Raw genomic sequence first — 21,211 nt, 5'->3', positions numbered from 1 at the left:
TGTAGAGGGAGAGAAGGAATTGTCAAAAAATAAAGTTGAAAACTGCGCTCCAGGCCGCAAATTTCACTCTACAGTAATAATTTGTACATAGAAACGTAGGAAAATTTGTGGTCTCACTCACAATCCTCTGGTAAAGCTGTCAGAGTTTTAGTTTGGGCGCAGGACACAGAGAAGTGCCACCAAAACGCATCAACTGCCCCATTGAGTCCCGTATTAAAAACACACGAGGATTTTTGAAATAATCAGATTTTACCGTTTTTTTAGATCGCTCTAACAAAGCTATTTTTTCATTTTTGTTAAAAAAAAATATATGTAGACGTTCAGGAAGAACTCAGGACGCTCAAAGTGAAGTCGGATCAGTGATAGGTATTATAGTTTTGCCGAAAATGCTTTCTGTTCGAGGCCAGAATTTTCAGTTTGTCCACCTCTGGCTGCTCAGTGTGGCAGAACTGTCTCCACCTTCAGTTCATTTCAGTTGATTGCTCTGCTCTGATTGGTCGACTCCACCTGGCCACGTGGTTGCTTAGCTACCAAAGCCTCCCCCAACCTCCTACCCCCCCCCCCCCCCCTCCTCCAACACAGACATTCTCACTGAACAGATATGGCGTGCTTTCATTAAACACGAGACCTTATAACTTGACCGTACATTGTCCAATCTGCTTCAAACTTGTCATGCATGATGATGGCTCATCACTGACCAGTTGTACATAACTATATTTCATAAATTCCCGCCCTTTTTGATTAGCCACGCCCCCTTTCTTAACTAATGAACCGTTTGTCCTAGAAACTTGTATGAGGTGTCAGATTACTCAGCATAGCGTCCCTGTCTAACTGTTGATTGATAACCCCGCCCCTTTTGATTAGCCACGCCCCTTTTACTAACTAATGAACCGTTTGTCCTAGAAACTTGTATGAGGTGTCTGCTAACTCAGGACAGAGCCCTTGTTTTACTGGTGATTGAAGCCACGCCCCCTTTGAGTAGCCACGCCCCTTTTTACTAACTAGTGAACCGTTTGTCCTATAGCCTTGTATGAGGTGTCTGTGGACTCAGGACAGAGTCCCTGTTTGACTGGTGATTTAAACCACGAGAATCATCCGGCAGTAGTCCCGTGGCACTCCAAAATTTCCCTGGAATTTTGTTTCTAGTTCACTGATGTTATGCAACATATTTTTGTATTTCAAGTAAATTATTTGTTCAATTTTCACATTACTCTCTGTAGGCGACAAAACTTTTGTCTTGCCAAAATCTGACCTTTCTGTGTTCATTAAATGATCAATCTTTCTTCAGTGAAGCAAATTTATTTTAGTATATTATATAGTATATATAGTATATTAAACATAATTTGGGAGGGTTTTAGCTTTCATATGAGCCATTTCTAAAACCAATGGATTAATCAAAAGTCAGGTTATAAGCTGTTGTTTCTACAAAATGGATAAGCGACAAGACTTTTGTCAGGGAGTGTACTTGGAAACATGTCTGGAGAGACTCTAATTGTTTAATTATTCTGTCCATTCTGTGTACAGGTATAAGGACACAGAGCGTGATGCAACCATTTCAATCTTGGTTATTGGCTTGCTGACTGGCTTCACTCCAAACACAAACGACCTGGACTTAGTAAGAACTTAGTGATAAACATACGTATCCTTTTACCACATATAGTTTAGTCAGTGTGTATATTGAGGTGAACTGAGATTTGTTTTAGGGTTGAGAGAGTTGTCTAAAAATGTGATTTGTGTGTAGTTGTCTAAGGGACGTGCCCGCACTATTTCAAGATATGAGATGAATAGAGTCCTGTCAGAAAAAGGCTCACTCATCATCTACCTGGACAAGGTAAGACTTTCTTCATTCTGTCTTTCTGGCTCCCTTTCTCAAGTTCAAATAAGTTTTGTTGACAAAAACATTTACCCTAATTTGTCAGTGGCCAAGCTTAAAGTATGTAAAGGGCCAGTCCATCCAAATTACAAAAATCTTACAAATAGTAGTGCACTTACTTACGTGAAATTTATCAATGCGGAGAGATTTGTTCGTAGTGCTTAAAACATTGAAAATACTTTTTTTTAAAAACATTTTTATCTGCACCAATGCAGCTCTTCAAACAAAGCACCCTGGATAACCTACAGACCTCACTGTGAGCAGCTTTCATTGGAATTACATGCTGCATTCATCTCTCTACAGGTTTCACACACACAACCAGAGGAGATCTCTTTTAGGATCAATCAGAAGTTTAAAGTGGGCGTCTTACAACCAGCTGCTGTATCTGTCCACGAATACTATGACCGTGAGTCCCAGAGACACCAAGGGTGTTTTTACTCAGCTCGTTTTTTGGTCCAGACCAAGGGAAATTATTATTAATGCATTTAATTCTCATCTGGTTTTCTAAACATACCAAAAGGAGTAATCATAAAGTTACACAGACTGACAGATGCATCTAGATTGGATCGTTTTGGTGACTGCCACCCTATATGAGTGCATTATCAGGACCCACTTAGGGTAATCAAATCTGATGACTAACCGAAGATTATATGCAGCACTTTAGTACTTCTGATGAGTATATTCACAGAAGGCTCAGAAACATGACAGAATAAAAGCATTACAACTTTGATTCCCAAAAATTGGGACGTCGTGAAAAGAAAAAAGAACAGAATGCAGTGAAAGGCAAATTCTTTGCATCTTACCTTTTATTAAATACACAACTAAAACATGATATCTAATGCTCAATATAACTACTTTTTGTAAATATACCAGTGTTCTAATTGTTGGACCTATAACTGTGGGATCTCTGGTGCTGAAAAAGTACATGGTATCAGATACAACCACATGGGTCTTACAAAGACAGATCGCTCATAAGATCCCTGCCCGGGCAGATTTAACAATCAGCAGATGGATTTGTCTCTTTAACTTTGGAGCAATTGTGCTAAAATCACACATGCTATCACAAAATCTGTTTTTTTGCCTTCACACCAGAGACAAACCGCACCAGAGTCTGCTTTGGTAGTGACAGCTTTCACACCATCCCAAACTAACAATGCAAACGGACCAACACACCAGGGTTTGTTTTTGTCAAATCAAACAGGTTAGGCGTCAGTGAAAAGTATGCAATCTCAGACAGACATACAATATATCAACAAATGCTCATGCCTGAACAACTAAATATTTTGTCTCTCATTACCTTTCAAAAAACCCAAAACTGCTGTAAATTTTTTTTAAAGATTCATATGATCAATCGACACCAAATACTTTCTTTATTTATACTTTTTTTTCTCTCTTTCTTTAAATTTGCAGAGACACATTGTGAGAAATTTTACCAGCCAAACAGAAATGGAAGATTACTGACGCACCAGATAAATGATGAATACATATGTGTTGGAGGTAAACAAAATGACCATAACTGTCTCAGTATACATTTGTTAAATATGAAAAACTTGAAGGAACACTTACTGAGGAACATTTTGCATTAAGGCTGTATATGGCCATGATTAATGGTTTGGGCAATACAAGCAGGGGTGGAAGTAACAAATTACATTTACATTTACATAATGGAGTAGCAGAAATTGACCCAAACTTATTATATGGCTGAAAAATGTGATAAGCTGTGGCAGCTATTGTGCTATAAACTGTTATGCAGATAGTCAGTAGTGTCTATAATGGTAATTCTTGAATATTAAAACTTCTGTAATTTTCTCTAGCGGGTCCAATAAAAGTGTCCTGAAGTTACACATAACATGACTTGGTCTTTAATAAATAATATTGTTTGCCTTATTTGTACTTAGGTTCTTATTTCTGAGGCAAGGCAAATTACATATTAGTTTAGTACATACAGAAACACACAAACTAGGTCATAACAGCTACATGCACATACATACAGATATGCCCATGTGCTCATTTATTTGAGTCATCAATTGTGTATTTATTTTGTTTCCCATGTGTATTTTCAGAGAGCTGTGGTATGCTGCGGAAGGACACTCAGAACACTGAGCGCATAGTCAAGATTTGTGAGAGTGAATATAAATTTGGTAAGATTATACATTTGATACATGAGTTAACATATGTAAGTCTGTGTGTGTGTGTGTGTGTGTGTGTGAGAGAGAGAGAGAGAGAGAGAATGAGCTAACAGTCTGCAACCTGTTTCCTCTCAGCGTACAAAGTAAGAGTGGAAAACTTTACGAGCAGTTTGTCCTCGGATCTTTACACTGTGCGGCGATTGGAAGTAATTAAAGGTTGGTATACTGTTTTTCCATTCCTCACTGTAGTGTCTCTAGGCAAACAAAAAAAGTCCTCAATCATTTATCTGTCAGCTGTCTGAAGGGATATTACAAACCTTTTAAACTGCACTTGAAAATATGTTATAAATAAGGGAAGTTTCATTGAACATCAGTGAACTGGTTGAGTTGCTTGATTGCCTCAAATTTTTCCTGGCAGTAATTAAGAGGCTTAAAAATCTCCTAGACTGTGTTTCCAGACATTCAGAAAAGTTATTTCCCATTAATGCATGACTTGATAAAGAACGTATTTGTGAGTGTAGTCATACTCCTTTAATACATCTGTTGTGTGACTAAAGATGTTGTGTCTTCTCTTCTCCTACTATATATTTGAAATACAGGAAGATATAATTCTGGTCTTGAGGATACTGTCTACACATTCTTGAGTCTTCCACATTGCAGAGCATTTTTAGATCTGAAAGCTGGCAAAACCTACCTTGTGTTAGGCACAACTGAAGAATTTCCCAGAGACGCAAAGAGTCGACCGTGAGTTTTTTCTGTGTGTGTATGTTTTCCCACTTGTAGTATTATTATACAATTTAAGCACTTTTACTGCACAAATCTATAGCCTACGTAGTGAGTAGTATTTGATGTTGTAGTGTTTCTGAGGCAGATTGGATATTATCATATATTTTGTGAAAAATGGCTGCCGCAGCACTGCCTGTGCTATGCTAAACCAATAGGCCAGGTGAACTTCAGAGTCAGGAGTACTTCATTTGTGTTGCTTGCACTGGTCCCAGCACAACGCAAAAATAGAGCTGTAAATGTGTTTTTGTGAGGCAGGGTGATACATGTAACAATTCTCATCATGATGGCCGCAGCGTGAGGGAGCGCAAGGCAGGCAGGTCTGTTCTCTTAAGATAGCTCGACAAACAATCCTACTTATACTATTCACACCTCTGTCGCATCGCAGTGTTTAAGTCCTGCTTTCTCTCCTGCCTATTGTTGTTTGGCACAACATTGGATAACACTGGATAACACTAGCTGATCAATAAAGCCAGATCTCCCTACAAACTTTGTGGGATGGCATACAACAAATCAAAACTGAAATGCTCGCTCATCTCGATTCAAAGGTGGATCCCATTCAAACAAAATTGTGCAACATTCAGGTTTACGCTGACTAAGGAGCTAACTAAGGACAATGCCTAGTTAGCATTATGTATATACATATATGTATATGTATGTATATATGTATAGATATGTATATATATGTGTATATATGTGTGTGTATATATATATATATATGTGTGTGTGTGTATATATATATATATATATATATGTATATATATATATATATATATATATGTATGTGTGTGTGTGTGTGTTTTTTTTTCTTCTTTTCTGTCCTCAGGTATGTGCTCAGTGAGAGAACCTGGATCGAGTACTGGCCCACTAATGCTGAGTGTTACACTGAGGAACACAGAAGTGTCTGCTTGGGCCTGGAGGAGATGGTCCAGCTGTACCAAATATTTGGATGTCAGGATTAGTGAAGCTCAAGGAAAACAAAAGTTACTATGAATTAGTTTTTATTTAGCATCATTCTCATTATGTAAAGCTTTTGCTGCTTTGAGAAATAAGGGCTTACAGTGTTGCATTGTTTTAATTAAAATATAATGCTCTCAATGTCATTCTCCGAGTTTTGAGTAGAGATTAACGACAACGATTTACCGCACCAGAGTTAAATAAAAATGGACTAAACTTTGGGTTGTGAAAGTGCCCTTAAGAACTGAAATTAAGCTCAAAGTGGCTGGCTCCAACTGTCGGCATCTTAACAGTGTCTGAGTGAGCTGAGGCGGGCAGAATGCTTAAAAATGACTTCAAGACTTAATATGAGGCAGCTGTGGCTCAGTTGGTAGAGCGGTCGCTGATTGGAAAGTCAGTGGTTCGATCCCTAAGGCTCCAATAACAGTCTACATGTCAAAGTATCATTGGGAAAGATAATGATCCCCAAATTTACCCTGATGCTGACTTCATCGGTGTATGAATGAATAGTGGCATCAATGAGCTTGTGTAGTGTAAAGCACTTTAAGTGGTCGCAAAAAATAGAAAGTGCTCCATTCACCAATATAATGAAAATAGGTGAATTATTAAATATTGGGACTGGGACTAAGAAAAAGCCCTTTTTCTAAAATTTAGGCACGCAACCCATTCAATAACACGTTTTCCAATAACCACTTGCCAGCATCTCAGGACACTATACCACAGTCCTACAAGACAAGATATTCACAGCGAAAAAAATTTCACAACCAGTGATTATTTGTGTTGTGTTTATTTATGTAGCCCCAGTCTAAAAATAATAATAATAAAAATGTTCTGACGAGTGCTCTTCCCTGCTCTCTCCCTGTCATCTTTTCAGCTGCAACTATCTTCAACCTGAATTAACAAATTATTTAAAAAATATATTTTGTTAGCTAATGTGTATAGCTAGTTGATTGTATAATATGTATCAGATGCTTAAAAATTATCCTCAAATAACCTATTCAATATTTCTTCAATATCACACCTTTCAGTAAATCAAACTGTCTAACTATGAAAACAATGACTATTTTAGAGGATGTTTTTGACATCTTTTTCTAGCTTATCATAGGTGACACCAATGAAATGCAAATTAACTAAACAATTGTGGACTACCTGAAATTGACCATTCGCAAAACTCTTCCCTGAACGCTTCTTGTCCAATCATATTTTAGCAACTACGAGAAGAAGGTCCGTCAAGCTTTGAGTTCTGAGCAACAAGATGAAATGCTGTGTATAAGGGATTTGTAAAAAAGAGGAGCGTTACTGACTGTGAATTAACTAAACCAACGATTGTCTAGCTATGTTAGATGAGACAACCCAAACTGGATTTAACAGTTATGGTTCCTTGTATTCTTACCACTACTAGTGCAGAACTAGTCCAACAAACTTTTGATAATGACATCATCTGTAAAATTAGCAAGCTAAGCTAGCTAACAATGTTGCTAGGAGCTTAACATAAAACAGGGCTGTACAGTGCTAATAGCTATTGTCAATTAAATTGGCTATTGGCTAGCTATTGGCTAATGTTCCATAAAAATTTCACATAAAAAAAATCTTGAGTGATTGGATGGGAGAGGGGGATATATAATAGGGCAGTATGAAAAGGAATATTGAGCTCCTTGCCCTCCTGTCGTCCAGAGGGACGTCTGCCCTTTCACGGGCGATGCAGATTGCTGGAAACCCGGATTTCTCCCCCTCAACAACAGATATTACTTTTAAAAGGTGGGCAGGCAGGGGCCTAAGAGTTATTGACCAGTTGTTCTGTGATAATGTTTTACAGCCATTCTCATATCTCCAAGACAAATTCTTTTTACCTCAAAGTGATATGTTCAGGTATTTTCAGATTAGGCATTACATCACAAATCATGCAGATTGGAATAAAATTAAAGGTGCCCCGTCACACACAGAAATGTACTTTATCAATATAATTAGACATCAAGTACCAAACAAAAAACATGTTTCCCACATATACAGAAACCTGTTATTAGATACATCGGATAATACTCTTTATTTAAAAAATAAATGGGAACTGGAGTTAAATATTATAATCCAGACAGACAACACTGAGACTGACATGATGGACGCCTTGAGTGGTCACAACCTCACCATTGATGACACCCTTCAACTAGCCTGGCTAACACCAGACTATTCTCAAATGAGGTCTAGTCTGGCAACCAACAATGCATTTCTCCATAGAGGAGGTGTGGTTTACGATCCTCCGGAGCCGTTTATTGGGCGGTTAGAATGTCTATCAAAAGCGTCTGTAGGTAGCTCTTAGCCAATCAGATCAGTTATACCAGATGACGTAGTAGAGCAACAGAAATGGATGTTTGTTGTGTGTGTGTCTGTGAGAAAGTGTTGCTTGCTGCTTTGCTTCTCCAGTTCTCTGCAAGATTATTTATTTTCACGCTTTATTCCCCCTCATGTCATTCAGCCACACACATCCACTGATTTTATGGGCAATAAACAAGCTGCTGCGGGTCTCTCGGCGGCAGGGGCGCCGCTAGGGATTTTGGGCCCCATGAAAAGAATCTTTACAGGGCCCCCAACACAGCGGCAAAATTTTTTGATGCTATTTTACATACAATTATGCATTTTAATGGTATTTTTGACTATCATTACCAGTAGAGTGTACATGACATTCATTAATTATATAGGATTTCCTATAATATAACTATTTGTAATAGCATAGTCACCAACATGTAAACTTCTCTGATTGGACTGAGAGCAGTCACCCCAGTCTGCTGCACACACCACAGATGTTCTCCTCTGTTCTTACTGCACGTCTTCTATTTCATTTTTTAAAAGGGTTTATGCTTTTTAAACCATTAAAATTGTTCAAAATGCCTTTTATTTAATTCATTTTAATTAATGAATTACCTTCATCTTTGTATTGTTTTGAGACTGTAGTAAAATGTATTATATTTTGTATTATATTATGTATTATTATTATTATTATTTCAACACACACAGCTGCTCACCTCCTTCCTCATGTGGGGGCACTGAGGCTGATTCAGGGGCAGGGGGAGTTGGGGGCTGACAGACAGCTGCTGCAGCTTCTGGTGCAGCTTGACTCTGTTCAGAATGAGGCATCATTTTGACAGAGGGGAGATCAACTATTATTGAATAAGAACAGCTTGATAAATGTTTGACTGGATTGATTATTTAACTAATATAGCAGTAAAATGTAAAAATCCAGAGTTTTCTTGAGCTAACATGGTGAGAAAAGTGAGCTAGCTTATAGACCACAGACAGGGACAAAGTTAATATCCATAACTTTCCACCACAACAAACCCACCTTTTTTTTGGAAATACTGGGTGACATATTGTCGACCCTTCAACTCCTTCTCCTCTCTTAATTTATTTTCCTTTCTTTTTTGGCTGCCTGATTTTTGAGGCATACTGCTGTCTCCTCCGCTTTGCCCGCTGTGGCGCGCTGTCTGTGACAAATCGCCGGTGCGCTACTGGCTGCAGCTGATCCAGTTGGACTGAACCATTTTACGTAAATAGAGGGGGGGAAGGGGGGCCCTGCAGGGGTTGATGCTTCCAAAACAAATAAAGGAATTGTTACCAGGACATGGAAAATAAAACATGTGTGATTATATGTTAGTTAATAACTTAGTGTCATTATTTTTTCTGTATTATAATTTCATCATCATTAGGGGCCTCTCTGGGCCCCCCTCCATCATGGGCCCCTAGAATCCGTCTCCTTTACCCCCCCTTTTCGGCGCCCTTGCTCGGCGGCTCCGCTGTCCCCCGGCTCGTAGCCAGATCACCGGCGCCGCTAATAGCCCCGCTACCGGTGATCTCGCTACGAGCCGGGGGACAGCGGAGCCGCCGAGAGACCTTTCGCCTTTCAACTTTCGCTCTAAACTATTTAAAATGCCGTCTACAGCTAAAGAGAGTTTCGTGTCTGCAGCAGCCATGTTGGATCCATAAGAAAACTACAAGCTTCCCCGCTCTGTGATTGGATCCCTAAAACAGGGCTAAGAAACGTCTCTGGTTGCCAGACTGGATGGAGGTTCGAAATTAAATTCGAGCGCGCAAGGCAGTATGGGTATACCCAGGCTACCCTTCAACAGCATCTCCTGGCTGAATGGACCAAAATAGTGAAGTTCAGTTATAAATTAGGGATGCACCGAATAGCAAATTTTTAGCCGAAGCCAAATAAAAATCAAACACTTTGCTGAATACCGAATGTGGTTGTTAAGTTTTTCATTATTTAAAAAAAAATACTGCATAAATAAAATCAATTTTTGGACATGATTTTCAAACAAAATAAATGTTTATTTAATATTCTGACATTTGGATATTTGAATCAAAGTGCATTCCCAAAAGAACAAAGTAGTGCATAAAAGTGGATAAACCCACAACAAATTAATTATTGTCCTTTTGGCACAAGTCTACTTAGTCACAGTAGGCTAATAATGTAACCAGAAGGCTCAAGTAAAAATTTTATTTTTTAAAAACGTTTTGGTCTTTTCGAAGACGTCGGCCATGGACGGAGTGGGGGTGCTGGGACACGGAGCTTTCCTCTTTGCTGCTGCAGACGTCTCTCTGCTGCTCGGGGTGTTTGGCTTTTAATTATTTATTAAAGCCGTAGTCCCAAAGGTCTTAGCAGAGGACCCCCCTCTAGATATTTCAGCTGAGCACTCACTGCAGACCGCAATTCTTTTTTCCATCTCCGTAACTTTGAAATACTTCCACACTGCCGACATCTTTGTTTATGTTTACTGCGTCACTGCACGTTGTTTGACTGCGTCAGTAAAACGCGCCGGGTCACTTCACATTGTTTGCTTGCGTCATTAAAATGCACAGCTAATATTTAATTTATTTAATTTTAATTTAATTCGCTTTTTTTGCAATATTCGATGTCCCTATTATAAATTGTCTGGCCTCATCACAACCTTCTTAAAACATAAAAGCATGTAGTCATCTGCGTACAATGAACACCCTATCAGTTTAATATCCGGGAGACTCCGCGTTATTGGTTGGATCATCATTTACACAGGAAATATGAGCACTACACCGTAGAATGGATGACATGACCTACATTTCATCGTGTTTCAAATGCAACTCTGCTTTCTAACCTCGACCTCTTCTCTCCTCTCTCACCTCTATATCTGACAAACATTGCTTTAATGTAATTAAAACAATTACACCATTCTTGTTTGCTCTATTTGTGTTTCCCTTTATGGTTTGGTTTTGAAGATTTTTGAAGAGATAAGTAGATAACTCTACCCAGATATAAAGCCTATGAAAAGAATTGTGAAATGCATCAGAACTCCTGAATTACTAAGGATAAATATATACTGCAGAACCTCAGGGTTGGACTCACAAGATCTGCACGATCTCAGGGTTGACCTCAGATGAATGGTCTTAATCTTGAATTGCTCCTGAGGCTCATGGCTGGAACCACAAAGGTTCTTTCAGCATATAATGATGCAGAGCGCAGAGACGATTCAGTTATCTTTTTTTTTTTTCAGACCACAACATATGCACAAACATGGAGCAGATCACAGGCACCATCCAGGCTTTATGCTGCCGACCTCTGTGTCTCAGTCTCTGTGTTGGCTCCAGTCTTCTGAATCCCAGTTCCAGCATGCTACTTTGTTAAAAGGAGAGAGAATGATTATCTAACACGATGCAGGTGTGCCGATTACTCTTACCTTACGCTGCTCTCCTGTGCCCTCTCCACACCTCTCCCCTGCAGCTGATGCACCACGCCCCCTCCACAGGGGGAATTTAAGGCCGAAAGCCAGTTAACTAGGCCTCAGACCAAGTTTTGTTGCCTTTTGTTTCAAAACACGAGGGGCCCTTATGTAAATTAATGGCCATTTTGGGAGTTGCGCAATCTGTGCAAAGCCCCACCCTGGGATTCCTCTCCTTCATACCCATTGGCCAACTGACCACTTACCAGTGATGCTTATGAGTGGTAATTACGAATCATAAAAACAAGCGGAATACAGATATTTCAATTGACCTATTTACATTTTTAAAGGACTCTGAAAACCAATTGGATTGTTTATTCACTAAGGAATGGTGAATATAACTCAGAAGAAAAGAGGGGATCAGATTCCCTTTTTCTCTTTTTCTTTGTCGACAATTTTTCTATACCTCCTTCATCCAAGGATTTAACAGACACGGACACCGCGCCACAGCCTGCCCGCTCGTTGCACAGCATTTTGGCTGATGAAACACCTGATCGACTCTATATGTTTCCACACCGCAACCTCCTGACCGAATCAGCTGAAAAATCACAGATCGATTTTTACCAAGTAAGGGCTTAATATATCTGAGCAGACTTTGGTTTGGAAAAGGTATTTTCTGTTAGTATGTACTGTGAAATTTTACTGTTTGTGCTGCTACAGTTATTTAACTTTGGTGCACTGTTTCTCTCTCTCTCTCTCCCTCTCTCACTGCGGCGGCTCCGATCCACGCATCTGTCTCTCTTTTATCTTATTACTGTAAATAAATCTTTTGTCTATTTTAACAAGAAGTTTCCTGGTATTGTTTATGGGGTATTGTGTGAAAGCCAACCTCTGACACGTCAAGGATTCATTGACTTAAGATTTGAGGTTGTGACTATACATTCTTTTTTTTCCTCATTATCCTTACATTGGCCGAGAGGCGGGGTACACTCTGAAATAGTGTTCATATAATTCGGGATGTCCCCCTCTTTTTACGGACTCGGATCAATGTCTCTCAGATGGTAAATAGAACAAAAAAATGTTTTAAGTAATTTCCTTCATTTTAACTAGTGTACACAGGCCTATGGCTGAGCTGCCTGTCACATGACAAATGAACTAGAGACTCAAATTTGAGAATGCATAGTTGAGTCGCAAACGAATCATTTCTGTTTCCTGTTCTGACTGAGCTTATGCAGCTGCTATGAGGGGAGGGAACGTACTGTGCGAAAATGAACAAATCAAACTGTTTCACTCTCATCTGACAGCTGTTGAATCACTGTTTTGACTTTGCTCTTACTGCTTCTCAACTTTTAGTTTAACATTGTCACAAGGGGCCACTACTTCTAGCTAAACGTGGCCACTCTCTTTCGGCATCGTGGATTGGTCCTACTTGCTAACTGAACTGCTGCAACTTCCTATGAATTTCAGTAACGTGAATTGGTGAAAACAAAATATTTAATTACGTTATGACAACTGTGTCGTCTAAGAACAAAAATAAAATCAACCCAAATCTCAGTTCAGTATTTTTAATAATTTTTCTAACTTTTTTAGTCTATTCTAACCTGTTTTGTTCAGCTGGCTTACGCACAGGTGCTACAAATTAGTTGTAATTTGAGGTAATTCACCTATTGAAATGGATTTTTAAATCACCAGTGACCATTGAACAAGAAGTTGTTAACATAATGACCTATGATGGATGCAAGAGACATACATTTAGTCATTAGCAGTAATAACAATTTCAGATATCAACAACTGACTTTCCCTAGTTTCAAGCCAACATATCCACTATGTATTTTTGACTTGTGGCAAATCTAATTAAAGATATCTATAACTCAGTTCTCACTCTAAATATGTTAATTCATGATATTGGCCATGTATTTGTTAAAATAGTGAACTTCTTGCATTGACTTATATTCACACAAGTTGCAACTATCAACCTTAACCTTATCGAGTTTAACTTCACTTCTAGTTGAACGTTTCAAAATTTACTCCACATTAATCAACAAAACAGTTATCACTATTGTATAATTGTCGACATTACCTAAAAGTTAATCTGTACACAAAACACAGAGATTGACATGGAGAGCATTACATTTTAATCAACATAGTGCAACATTTTATTTCTTTGAGCTTCACTACTGCGCACATTCAAATATTTGGTACAGCAGGACCATCTCCTCCATGCCCAAGCAGACATTTCTGTGTTCCTCAGTTTGACACTCAGCATTAGTGGGCCAGTACTCGATCCAGGTTCTCTCACCGAGCACATACTGATACCTGAGGATGTTAAAGTGAAAGATTTGTTAGCTCATCATGTGACCAACTATCTAAATTTAAAAAAATAGTGAAACTGTACATTTAATGACTCTTTAAATAGACTTGATTTAGTCATATAAAGCCAGCAGAGAAACAGTAGAAATGGTTAAATGCACACATATTCACATGAAGAATAAACTTACGATTGGTCATCTCTATGAATATCATTGGATGTGCCCATGATAAGGTAGGTTTTACCCGTCTTCAGATCTAAAGAGTCCCTGCAGTGCGGATAACTGAGGATAGTGCGCAGTTTATTTAGAGGACCCACATCATAGGTTCCTGTAGGTTAAATATAGGAAAACATAGAAAAGGCAATTATTTACATCATAGCTAAAGGTGCAGTACAAAACAAATCCCAGTGGATTCATGCTAAACGTACTAATTGGACATATTGGAAAACAGGTTTATTCAATTTCTTGCTGAGAGAGTTGGACTGGAAACACCACTGGGATTCAATGTGGACATGAAGGCAAACAAATTGTCACCTTCATCTTTAAGGCACATATAGAAACATCAGTGAGTAGTAGACTTAAAACAGTTTCAACATAGATAACAAACCTTCTTTGATGACTTCCAGTATCCGCACTGTGTAAATGTCAGTGGACCCTTCGTCTTTAAACTGTTCCAGTCTCACTTTGTACGCTGTGGACAGACAAGTTACAGATTTTTACCTCACTTGCTCCTGTGCTTACTGATTCTGTCACTTGCTTACTAACACAAAAACACACATACATTTAAAAAGACAAAAACAAAAGCACTTTATAATACAGTCCGTTCACACTTACCGAAATCTATTTTGCTTGTTTGTGTACTCTCACAGAATTTAGCTGTGCGGTGATCGTTAGAAATCCTGTCCTTCTTCTGCATACTGCAGTTTTCTGGAGGTACACAATAGGCACAAATAAATTCACATCAATCAATCAATCAATCAATCAATCAATCAATCAATCAATCAATCAATCAATCAATCAATCAATCAATCAATCAAACTTTATTTGTGTAGCAGGATGATGCCTGCTGCAGTGGCCTTCTCCTTTAACTACCTGGCTCTCAGCAGCCAATCATTGCCAGGAGTCTGCTTTAAAGGTAGATGGCAGGCAGAGTTACGGCCTCTGACTCTGAGGACCGAGACACGCCCACTTCCTGGCCGTCTCACTTCCGGTCGTCCCGTTCCTACCGGCTGCAGGTATGGTGGCGGTCGCCACATTGTGTCTGTCTAAACGTGTTTCTCGCTGTTTTTACAAAGACTGTTGTGTCATAGGCTTGCACCGGTGCTGGTCCCGCAACGGCACTTTCCGGCTGCAACAGTCGTCCCGGTGGCTCCGGTCGCACTGGCTCGCTTGCTCGCTCGGTCTCTCTCTCTCTCTCGCTGATCTCCTCCTGTGCGGCGCACGCACTGATTCGGCCTGATCGGTAGGTGGACGCTCGCATCGCTTTCTCTTTCTATCATGAGGTTTGATCAGTCAGTAAAGTGTGTGTATTTATTGCAGGGCCTCGGTGTAACTCTATGGGGAGCGGTGGCTACTAACATTAGCCCTTGCAGAAAACACTGCTGCTTTGCTTCTACCAGTTTTGCTTCCACCGGCTTTGCCTCTACTGCTTGCCATTTGTTTTGCCTCCTTCTGCTGTCCACGCTTTGCCCAACTTCTACTTGCCACCAGTTGCTGCATTGTGGACTTATAAAAAATACTAACTCCTACCTTTTTAAAGTGGGCAGTCTTAATATTGTGTGGCGCAAGGGGTTATTTTCCTTTTTGTTGTGTGTTTGATTAATCTTTGTTCCCCTATTTTTCAGTACTGTTGTGTTTGATTAGTTTGCTTATTTGTTTGTTTAATTACCTTGTTACTTCTCTTATATTGTGTCTGACCACTTAATTTACCACTTAAACGACTATACTCATTTCAGTTTTGTCTGTTGTTAACTACCTCAGTGATATTTGATTTAATTACCTTATCCCTCTTTTTGTGTATGGTTGATGTATCATTTCTTCTAATTGATTGATTGATTTATTTTCATTGAAGCTATTTTTGGTTGATTAGCTTATTACTGTATTTCTTTTCTGACAGTTAAGTTATTTTGTGTAGTTTAGGTTATTTTGATTTTTGAGTATATTGTGTACCCAATATTGTGTTTTGTCAATTAAGTTCCTTTGCGATTTTGTAGTTTATTTGAATTTCCTTTAGTAATTCAAATATTGTTTTTGTTTTGAGAGTTCTTCCCCTAATTTTCGGTTCTTGTCTCAGCAGCTGAAGGCCGAAGGTGGTGGGACGGGTGACGTCGGTGGCGGGGACCCCCCTTCTTGTGTGCTGTGCTGTTCACCCCCCCGGTTTTGATTGATGCACTGACGTGAGAGTGTGTGCGTGTTTGTGTGTGCGTTGCATCACGTGTGAGTTGGGTGACTCTTCCAGGGCTCCCTGGCTGTCCGTGCGGCCCATTCCCCCCTGGTAAGCCTCAGCTCTGAGTTGGCCCCTATTTCCCCTTATGCCAGTATTACGTATTTTTAGAAGTGATTTTGAATCTTAAACTTGTGAAATAAAAATAATATTTTTGTACCTGGAACACTGTCTGTTGCTTATAGGTTAACGAACCTGAGTGCCTTAACTTATATATTTTATTCTATTTCAATTCCCTGGGTGAAACTCCCAGGGTGGCGTTGTCTGGTTTCTTTGTACTCACGACTGATTGACTTACACCTAGAGCGCCGCTCGCCACATTTGTATAGCACTTTTCATATAAATAAAATGTAACACAAAGTGCTTCAAACTATGGAACCCCCCCCCCCCCCCCCCCCCCCCCCCCCCCCCCCCCCCCCCCCTCCACAACATTTAATAATAATTAAAAACAAAACAGTAAAAACAAGTACTGAGGAAACAGCATCTTAAATCTCATCAATTTACAGTGAGGCGGCAAGCTGTACCAAGAGCTAAACAGAGAATGAAATAAATATATAAATAATAATAATCAAATAAATAAAAGTAATAATAATAAATCTAGTGTTTCCAGTGGACAGGCTTTAAGTAATCATTTTTACCTTCAGCACATGTGCATTCAGTTCCTTTACAGAGTCGCAGCAGCTGTCCACCTTTCCTCTCTGGATGGTAGAATTTCACACAATGGGTCTCTGCAACAAAATAAATATTTAAAAAAATTTAATTGAAAATATACATAAAGTCATTTAAAGATGTGATAATGCCTGCTTATTCACAGTGCTGTCTACTGGCAGACAAGTATATGGAGGAATCGTGTTTCTAATGATTGTAAACAAGGTCCAAGAAGCATCATGATCAGATCACTCAAACCATTTGGCGAGGTGATCTAGAACGCATTTGACCACATATATTTTGTAGTGTAAATGCTGATGCGTCCTTGATAAGGACCAAGAATAATGCAGGCTGTGTGGTGGTTGTTTTGATGACAGAGCGCCAATGTTGTTAAAAATGGAGTGAAGCACTGATGTACATGGTTGGGGTGCAAGTGAAACCAGATGTCTAATCCCAATTTGAGCAGAAGATTCAGACCAAAACAACTTGATGACTCATACTGTAAAGGGGCTGTTTACAAGGGTATTGCTAGCAACATAGCACGAGTGACTCGAGTTATTGTTGTTATCTGATGTAATTAATGTGCCAGTTCCACATTGAACACAAGTGGTCAGCTGGACACCCTTAGAGATGCATGATACACACAGGTGTAATAAATAAATAAGAATAAATAACATTAAAAACCTGAATAAATATGTTTTAAAAGGATTCATTTAATGCTAATTCATCTGAGTTAATTAAAAATGTAATACAACGATAATTTGATGTTAAAAGATTAAAAGTGTGCCTATGTAAATTCATGTCGCTGCCCCTTTAAGGGCCTAGTCGCAGCACCTCAGTGACGCTGCAGGAGCAGAGACCTGTAGGAGAGAGCAGAGGAGAGATCGGAGCGAGCGAACAGCGATAAATTAATAGAAACAACAATTGAAAAAATGTTTATAAAAGTTGATTTTAGAACCTGTGAATGATACCTACCTGATCGTGAATTGACGGGGATAAGATAAGAACTAAGCTACACCGGTTTTGGTGAGTTGTGTTTACTTTGTTACATTGTTTTTTACTGTTAGCGGAGAGCTAATGCTAACAACGTAGCTGTGTCGTTCGACACCGTTGACCACACCATCCTCCTCGATCGTCTCCACAAAACCATCAAGCTGACAGACCACTCACTGCAGTGGTTTAAGTCCTATCTTTCAGATAGGACCGAACATGTCTCGCTCGGAGGATCTGAGTCCCGGCCACTTCGTGTCACCTGTGGCGTTCCCCAGGGGTCAGTTCTCGCCCCCATCCTCTTCACCATCTACATGCTTCCCCTCGGTCAAGTCATCAGCAATCACGGACTCTCCTTCCACTGTTATGCTGATGACACACAACTTTACATCAAAACCGCCCCAAACCCTGCCACAGCCCTGTCATCCCTTACCTCCTGCCTTGAGGAAATCAAGGCATGGATGAACAATAACTACCTCCAACTGAACAGCAATAAAACGGAAGCACTCCTCATCAGCACCCCTCATCAGGTTCACTCCTCACCCATATCCCAACTTACCTTCGACGGACAGATCATTCCTCTCTCCACCACAGCAACTAACCTAGGAGTTCGGTTTGACCCCCACCTGACCTTCAACGACCACATAAAACATGTCTGCAAAATCTCATTCTATCATCTCCGCAACATTTCAAGACTCCGTCCCACTCTACCCCTCCCAGCAGCAGAACAACTGGTCCACGCTTTCATTTCGTCAAGACTGGACTACTGTAACGGGCTCTTCATCGGGATACCTGGCAAAACCATCCAGAAGCTTCAATATATCCAAAACAGCGCTGCTAGGGTCCTGATGAGAGCCCGTAAACACGAGCACATCACCCCCATCCTTCAATCACTTCACTGGCTCCCTGTCTCATCCCGGATCAACTACAAAATTCTGCTTCTCACCCATAAATGCATCCATGGCCATGCACCTACTTACCTCAAAGAACTCATCCCCTACAGTCTACCACCCGCACCCTCAGATCGACAAACACCCTGCTCCTCCAAGTCCCCAGTACCAGACTCTCCATCATGGGAGACCGAGCCTTCTGCTCGGCCGCACCACGCCTGTGGAACAGCCTCCCCACCCAGCTGAGGGCCACTCAGAGCCTAGACTCTTTCAAGACAGGCCTGAAAACATTTTTATTCAGAAAGGCCTACAAAAGATAAACTTGAAACCGACTTTTTAACCTACCTCTATTGAGTTGTTTTTAAAATTATTTTACTTGTTAAGCACTTTGAGATCTGCTGATAAAAAGTGCATTAGAAATAAAATGTATTATTATTATTATTATTATTGTTATTATCGTTCATTTTCAGAAAGTAGCGCAGCAGTAGCGTTATAACTCCAGAGAAATTAAAAACAATTATTGTGTAACTTGAAGAGTTTATTTTGTTTATGACCTGTTACACAGGTCAGGTTTTTTTGGATGGTTGGAAGAACGAGTGATCTGCAGGCGTGCACATCCACGTTTCCACGGACAAGATGGCGAGCCAGACCCGGACTTTCATCTCATCTCTCACCGTTTCAGTGAGGAAATCTTGCTCGCTGCCGGAGTGGTAGGAGTGTCGGGATTTAACTGAACTGGGAACTTATATTTTTCTCGGAACTGGGAACTCATATTTTCTTTATTGAATTGAACTCGGACTGAGACTTTTCCTTGATCTGAACATAATTGAACCACATTTGAATTTGAACTGACTGAAAGTGTCATGCTTTTATTTTGAATTCTATGTTCATGATTTTGAATGTGATCTGAATTAATTGCGGTCCATTTTCATTTGATTTTGAGACTGAAGAAACTGAAACTGGAAGAAATAGAGTTAACTCATGATAAAAAAAATAGGAGATCTAAAATAGGTTTAACTTACCTGTTTGAAACTTACTGGAAGACCGGTCAAATTTAACAAAAATAGACTGATCAAAAATAGTTCTTAACCTAGCTTGGTTAAAGAAAATAGAAGAGAGTGAAATACTTTTTCTACTTACCTCAATATTGGAACCTGCAGGGTAATTTTTTGTTTTGTTTTTGTACTGTGTTTTATATGTTTACATATTGTCAGTGAATTGCCGGCCTCTACATTTAAAGCTACGGTCTCTTGTGTAATCATTTTGCTCCCCACTCCTTAGAGCCTAGAACTGGTCCAGTGGTGTGATACCGGTGCTACACAGTGTAAACAGGGTCTAAGAGACTCACGGTCATAGTATTCGTAGACAGACACAGCAGCTGGTTGTAAGACGCCCACTTTAAGCTTCTGATTGATCCTAAAGGAGATCTCCTCTGGTCGTGTGTGTGAAACCTGTGAACAATTGTGAGGTAGAGATAAATAAACAAGGAAAAAGGCAGAGAGAAAAAGAAAAAGAGGGCAGAAAGTCTTACCTTGTCCAGGTAGATGATGAGTGAGCCTCTTTCTGACAGGACTTTGTTCATCTCATATCTTGAAATAGTGCGGGCATGTCCCTTAGACAACTACACACAAATCATATATTTAGACAACTCCATCCACCATATAACACATCTCATTTCTCCTCACCATACACACTGACTAAACTGTATGTGGTATAAGCATACGTATTGTCTCTAAGTTCTTACTAAGTCCAGGTCTTTTGTGTTTGGAGTGAAGCCAGTCAGCAAGCCAATATCCAAGATTGACATGGTTGCATCGCGATCCCTGTCCTTATACCTGGACACAGAATGGACAGAAACAAGGAGGTGAAGAGAAAGAAAACAGCAAATTATCAAAGAGATTTTTAAGATTTACGGTAACACTTTTCAGTAGGACTTACTGATTGTACTCACAAAACCTCTATTTTCAGCTTGTATACTTCCTCATCCCAATCTTTTTTGTCTGCAGGAGGAAAACGTGTTGAGTATCGAATGTATTTGATTTATTAGTTTCTCATGAAGTAACAATCTTGGCAGAAACAAGCTAATAAAATGGCAAAAAACAAAGACCTTGAACAGGAAAAGACAGATGGCACCAATTCACCTGGAAGGAGCTGCACTGACACGTTGAACTTCTGACAATCACTCTCCTTTTGTTTAGGCAGAGCGTAATACAGCGACACCATCTGTCACATAGACAAAAGGGCATCTTAATAAGTGGTGAAAACCTTAAGAATGTTGGTTAAGGTAAAAAATGTCTTTGGTCTCATCTGAGATTCAAAAGCACTGAACAGTAATCAACAGATGATAAAAGTCAGAATATAAAACATGAAAATATATTGTATTTACTTTGACTGTTGCTTCTCCTGAGCCTGTGGCAGTCACCTTCACATCCTGGTTTATATCGTTGATCTGTGAGAATTTAAATATTCAAAAAGACAAACACACACTAGTTTCAGCAGAAG

General features: G+C 39.6%; 2 protein-coding genes across 3 annotated transcripts in view; one reads left to right on the top strand and one right to left on the bottom strand.

Moving 5' to 3' along the window:
* LOC131973632 (complement C3-like) overlaps positions 1–12,244 on the top strand; it is an 83,205-nt gene extending 70,961 nt beyond the window's left edge. Inside the window, exons 35-42 of the mRNA XM_059335679.1 lie at positions 1,525–1,615; positions 1,742–1,831; positions 2,177–2,279; positions 3,284–3,370; positions 3,937–4,014; positions 4,138–4,218; positions 4,602–4,746; positions 5,612–12,244. Coding sequence (XP_059191662.1) covers positions 1,525–1,615; positions 1,742–1,831; positions 2,177–2,279; positions 3,284–3,370; positions 3,937–4,014; positions 4,138–4,218; positions 4,602–4,746; positions 5,612–5,747 — 811 coding nt within the window. The 3' untranslated portion in view covers positions 5,748–12,244. The remainder of the gene's footprint in view (positions 1–1,524; positions 1,616–1,741; positions 1,832–2,176; positions 2,280–3,283; positions 3,371–3,936; positions 4,015–4,137; positions 4,219–4,601; positions 4,747–5,611) is intronic.
* A 1,335-nt stretch (positions 12,245–13,579) lies between these two features.
* LOC131973573 (complement C3-like) overlaps positions 13,580–21,211 on the bottom strand; it is a 30,023-nt gene continuing 22,391 nt past the window's right edge. For both annotated transcript variants that reach the window (XM_059335605.1, XM_059335613.1), the window contains exons 33-43: positions 21,096–21,158; positions 20,851–20,932; positions 20,661–20,709; positions 20,454–20,544; positions 20,241–20,330; positions 20,058–20,160; positions 16,820–16,909; positions 14,573–14,665; positions 14,346–14,429; positions 13,928–14,066; positions 13,580–13,745 (exon numbers count right to left, since the gene is read on the bottom strand). In XM_059335605.1, the coding sequence (XP_059191588.1) occupies positions 13,604–13,745; positions 13,928–14,066; positions 14,346–14,429; positions 14,573–14,665; positions 16,820–16,909; positions 20,058–20,160; positions 20,241–20,330; positions 20,454–20,544; positions 20,661–20,709; positions 20,851–20,932; positions 21,096–21,158 (1,026 nt within the window). In that variant the 3' untranslated portion in view covers positions 13,580–13,603. The remainder of the gene's footprint in view (positions 13,746–13,927; positions 14,067–14,345; positions 14,430–14,572; positions 14,666–16,819; positions 16,910–20,057; positions 20,161–20,240; positions 20,331–20,453; positions 20,545–20,660; positions 20,710–20,850; positions 20,933–21,095; positions 21,159–21,211) is intronic.

The sequence above is a fragment of the Centropristis striata genome, chromosome 1 (genome assembly GCF_030273125.1).
Source record: "Centropristis striata isolate RG_2023a ecotype Rhode Island chromosome 1, C.striata_1.0, whole genome shotgun sequence".
Taxonomy (NCBI): domain Eukaryota; kingdom Metazoa; phylum Chordata; class Actinopteri; order Perciformes; family Serranidae; genus Centropristis; species Centropristis striata.
This window is presented reverse-complemented; position numbering and strand designations above follow the sequence as displayed.